The 5,304-nt window shown below is 41.9% G+C and overlaps 2 protein-coding genes across 2 annotated transcripts in view; one reads left to right on the top strand and one right to left on the bottom strand.

Moving 5' to 3' along the window:
- LOC109468135 (nicastrin-like) overlaps nt 1–2,219 on the bottom strand; it is an 8,126-nt gene extending 5,907 nt beyond the window's left edge. Inside the window, exon 1 of the mRNA XM_019766377.1 lies at nt 1,984–2,219. Coding sequence (XP_019621936.1) covers nt 1,984–2,187 — 204 coding nt within the window. The 5' untranslated portion in view covers nt 2,188–2,219. The remainder of the gene's footprint in view (nt 1–1,983) is intronic.
- Nucleotides 2,220–2,451: 232 nt separating this feature from the next.
- The window catches only part of LOC109468111 (serine/arginine-rich splicing factor 11-like), a 31,470-nt gene continuing 28,617 nt past the window's right edge, over nt 2,452–5,304 (top strand). Inside the window, exons 1-3 of the mRNA XM_019766356.1 lie at nt 2,452–2,671; nt 3,758–3,891; nt 4,826–4,983. Of these exons, the coding sequence (XP_019621915.1) occupies nt 2,556–2,671; nt 3,758–3,891; nt 4,826–4,983 (408 nt within the window). The 5' untranslated portion in view covers nt 2,452–2,555. The remainder of the gene's footprint in view (nt 2,672–3,757; nt 3,892–4,825; nt 4,984–5,304) is intronic.

Genomic DNA, 5,304 nt, shown 5'->3' with positions numbered 1-5,304 from the left:
ACTAGCAGTGATCAAAACTCTCTTCCATCGTGCAGACAACATTATCACTTCAGACCAAGCCAAAACGGACGAACATAGACACCTCCGAGGTGCCCTGGCTAAATGTGGCTACCAAAACTGGACTTTCAACAAAGCGCTCAAACCTTCAGATCAGTCTAAGAAAACCCAGAAGTGCAAACCATTGACCAACAAAAACAAGGCCAACATCACTATTCCGTATGTCCAAGGAGTATCTGAGAAACTCCGACGGATCTTCCAAAACTTCAACATAGCCACTAACTTCAAACCTCACTCAACCCTCAGACAAAGACTGGTACACCCTAAGGACCGACCTCACAAAGGTACCAAGGCGAATGTTATTTACAGACTCAAATGTGAGGAGCCCAATTGTAACAACACCTACATTGGAGAGACAAGTCGACCGCTCAAAGTAAGATACAAAGAACATTGCCGACCTAGTGCCAACGGCTACTCCTCAGCTATTTTCCACCACCTACAACACAACCAGGGTCACTCTTTCAAAGTCCACGGATATCTTAGACCGCGAAACACGCTGGTGGGAACGGGGTGTCAAAGAGGCAATATATGAAAGAATGTACAACCCCACCCTCAACAGGGAAGGGGGGCTACGAGTCGATCTTTCCGGCACTTGGGATTTGGCACTCCCAGCCCCGAGGACAGACAACACTTAAGCTCCTGTTCTGTATAACAGGAGCTGTCAGACTAATTTGCATCATTTTGTCTTGACTTGTCTAACTTTTGTTCCTTTTTCGACTTCCAAAAATTTGTCTTCACTTTATTTGCATATCAATAAACAGGTTGTACTTAAAAACCTGCTTTCCCCTCTGGTCTCTCAGTCACTGACGAAAGCTAGTGGATACTAGCTGAAACGTCTGACGTTTTCAAAATCATATCCAGTTGCTTGAGTAACTGTTTTTTGGCGTAAGACATATGTTACTTCACTGTGTAACTATAACAATAAGACAAAGTTCATCATATAAGATATATTAGTTCATCATATAAGACAAAGTTATAATGACAAAATTTTACCTCCGAAGACAGAGATACCTTTCTGAGGCAAAGGTACTGTTTTTGGTCGTGACTGATTGTTCACTGAACTTCACAGCTACATGTATGTTTAAATCACAGTTGGTTTGATGGATTTCTTTGATTCTTGGTATACCGTATGAATATTATTTATGTATCTGTATCTTCAGGTATTGTAATAAAATCCCCCCCCTCCCGTGCTGTATGCAGTGTGGTTTTATCTATAAACAGCTGTTTCACTGTAGGAGTAGCACGTTGGCAGAACGTACTGCACCTGCGCACAACCCGTAATGTATTGTACATAGCACTTCGGCAGAACGTCTCATATAAGGTCGTACTTCACTACTTGGGCATATTAACATCTCGTCTGCAGTTAAGTTTCCAATAGTTATGTCAGAATATATATCCTCTGCAACAGGCCAAATTCTAATGCAACGTTGACCAAAAATCCACCGAAAACCGTGAAAATACAGGGTTCTGCGCAGACCCAGTATGTTCTGCCGACGTGCTTGTAGGCGTAAGCTGTAGGGTTACCAAACGACTTTCAGGAGTATCTGGGGGTTACCAGAATTTATTTGAATAAACATTAGGTCATTTATTATAAATTGTGATATGACCCAACTTTTAAGTTTTGTAGCATTACTTGTAACATTTTTGCTAATGTGATGTCTAAAATTGTCAGCAGTGAAGAACATGACGCATTACACACTTCCTGGAGGTTTGGAATCTCAGACTTCTTGTTCCTTTTGTTGTGGCAAGAAAATTTCATTAGCCAACGATATAATACTAGACAAACCGTACTGGGAGGTAAAAATCAACCGGCTTTGACAAAAACGGGTCAGAAGGAAAGCGGTGATCTTTCTCTCCAAAAATATCATATCCGCTGGTAGAAGAGACATTTTAATTAGTTTATGACTCAGTCTGTGTGAGGTTTACCTGTTCAGCACAGTAGTGGAGCACTCCTACATTCCCGCTCACGGCCGACGTACAGCCGATCTGGTGCGTGGCGTTCATCAGACGGACACACGGCGCCTGGGCCGTGATGTTCACGTAGATCATGTCATGGACGCTGCGGAACTGCGCCAAACACAGGGGGAAACACAACAGGAGGAGTGAGAAAACGCTCCCTGACACCGCCATGTTGAGGGCGGAAGTTGAAGTGTGATGCAAATTTTGACCCAAAATGCATCACGACTTTTTAGGGAGGGTTCGTGATATTCTAGCTTAAGGGTCTAAATGTGGTTGAAATTACCTTAGAATTTTACAAAAAAGTGAACTGATTTCATTTTCACTTACAACAATTTAAGATATAATTAGCAACTTTTACACAATAATAAATGTTTCTTTGATTAATGCAGACTAAGGAATGAGAGATGGATGATCCCTCTATTAGTGCATTGTGGGTAGTTTTGGAACGTGAGGACGACGCCATTTTCGGACATGGCGAGCGATTCTGTCTAGAGAAAAGAGCGATTTTTCCCGTAATTTTGGCGCGTTTTCCCCCTAGGATGGCGCAGACTAAGGTGATCCAGGTGACCAACGTGGCGCCGGCCGCCACCAAGGAGCAGATGCAAACGTTGTTCAGTTTCCTGGGCAAAATTGACGAGATCAAACTGTACCCAGAGTAAGTGTGTTTCAGCCTTGCTCGCTTGGGGGTCGATAGACCCGCATTTTTTACCGGTTTATTTATAGCTCCTTCCCGGAATGGAAGTGCTCGGTCTGTCTATCCTTTTTAGCCTGCTTTTCTCTGTTCGTTTTCCTAATTGCATATGTTGTTTTTTCTAAATCTTTAGCAAGTAATACAGTCAGATAACGTTAATAATTTTCATACACGAGTTGCACAAAATATTCTAAATCTAATTTATTATTTCTCTACAAATTTCTTACAATTGTGTGAAAATTATTAAGGATTTTACATTTGCACGATAGCCATGAACATTTTTCCTAGACAGGATTTTCATTTGTTTGTTACTGCTAAGTGCTAATGCTAGCAAATCAGGATGATAAATTATTTATCAGGCAGATATTTTCTGGAAGGCCAACCAAACATGACACATGTAACGTTACTAGTATCTCCAAGCAGATCATACGGTGTGTCAAGACTACAAAAGCCACGCCTTCCACACTGTGTTTCAGTGCTGATTCAGTATTCAAAACGAGATTTCATCAGTGGTGAAAATAGAGGAGCACCGGTATTCCAAATTATGCTGAAAGGGGGCCTGCATGCCCTTTTCCGTTGAGCATAATCGGCCGTTAAAATTCTATGTAGAGCATAGATGAACCAGTCTAATTCAACGTAGAGCGTAATCGGCACATTTTGCCTAGAGCGTAATTCGCGTTTTAATTCCACGAAATGCGTTGTAACCACTTGGAATTTATCGTAAAGTCGCATTTAGCGTAATCACTACTGTAGCGTAATACGTTACCGACTCTCAAAATTTAGTTGTCGGGGACCCTCCCTGAATAGGCCCGCCACCGCCGCGCATTCTTTTTCTGTGGCACAGGAAAATCGCAGTGTGGCGGTGGCGCAGGTTGTTTAACACGCTGAAGAAATCTGTTGTGTGCAGTGTGGTGCCGCGCGCGCGTCTTTCCATGCGTGACACATATAAACGATGCACGTGTAAACCAGGACTGAGTTCTAATAGTGTGGCATGAGTACTTGTGTTGAATCTTGCACCCTGATGTCAGTATTTGTCTCTTACTGTGTTAGGGATATCTCAGTGCCGGTGACTTCCAAGGTGTGTTACGTGAAGTATGACGACCCGACCAACTGTGGCGTAGCGCAGCACCTCACCAACACCGTGTTCATAGACAGGGCACTCATCGTGGTTCCCTGTCAGGATGGTACGTATGTTTGTTTGTTTGTTTCACATAACCAGAAAAGAAACAAACATATTTGTCGTAACACAATCATGATCAGCTGTAATATACACGTGCTATCAGCAGGGCTTGAAATTCATATTTGGGAATAGGTGCACTGGTGCACCCAACCTAAAAAATTAGGCGCACAAAAATTTTTTTGGCCGCACCATATAAAACAAAACTTAATTACAAATCTTACTGCTCCTCTTCCTATCTTAAATTTGAGATGAGGGCTAACTTTAAAGTCTTAGACTAGTACTACGACAAAGGCTTTATTATTTTTCTGACACTTAGAAAAGTTAGATGTCAAGAATATCTTGTATACTATTATACATTTGATATGTACATGTACAAAAATACCTACAACAATACTTGGGAGAGAAAAAAAATTGGGTGAACAACTCCAATTTTGGGTACAGTACGTAACTGACTAAGGTGCACATGCACCCAGTATTTCAAGCCCTGTATTAGGCATCCATCAATTTGAGAATTTTGCCACTCATGCTTGACAAAAATTGGCCTAGAAAGATGCAGCAAAATTTGCCCCTCAAACTGCAGGAAACAATATTTCACAGGATCAATATTTCCTAAGTTCCCAATTTCTTGTGTTGAACACACAGAAGGGCTTCAATGTGTTATCAGTTTGTGGTTGAAACAATACTGTTGCACACCATTGCAGTGTCTTGATGATAGACAGACACTGCAAACACTTGGAAAAAACCATTTCCTTGTATGAAAGGTGTTGACTAGTCCAGTCAGTTCATTCTAGTCAAGCTGAAGAAGAATGATAGAAGTCCAGAAGTATTGTCAATATTTTTTTTTTATCCAGTACTAGATTGATTGAGTACTATGACATCAAGAGCCTAGTGCAGTTCTAACAGGTGCTGACAGGGGGTGCTGTTGCATTGTTCCACAGGCGTCATTCCAGATGAAGCTAAAGCCCTTCAGTTGGCAGCTCCGGCTAATGCAGTGGCTGGTATGATCCCCGGGGGTGGGGCACCTGCGGCCAGCGCTCTCCTCCCCACCCCCGCACCTATAGCCAACCCTCTACTGGCAGCTGCAGGAGTGGGAGGGGTGCGTAGAAACTCAAATATACTCATTTAATCATTGAAATGTACAGATCTCAACTGACTTCCTGTCTACATGTTTGCAAATCGTGTTTATACGAGAGACCAAAGGTACAAGTTTAACAAGGCTTCATCGGGTCAGTTTTCATCGTTCAAAACCCATTTTTCACCGTTAAAAACCCAATTTTCATCGTTCAAAACAGAATTTTTTAACGCTCAAAACCCAATCTTTTATCATTTTGGCTTTTTAACGGTGAAAAATGGGTTTTGAACAATGAGAACCAACCCTTGTTGAACTTGTACCTTTGGTCTTTTTTATGTTTATGTT

This window comes from Branchiostoma belcheri, unplaced genomic scaffold (genome assembly GCF_001625305.1).
Source record: "Branchiostoma belcheri isolate BF01 breed outbred unplaced genomic scaffold, Haploidv18h27 scaffold192, whole genome shotgun sequence".
Classification (NCBI taxonomy): Eukaryota; Metazoa; Chordata; class Leptocardii; order Amphioxiformes; family Branchiostomatidae; genus Branchiostoma; species Branchiostoma belcheri.
The sequence above is the reverse complement of the archived record's forward strand: the minus strand, read 5'-3'. Positions and strand labels throughout refer to the sequence as shown.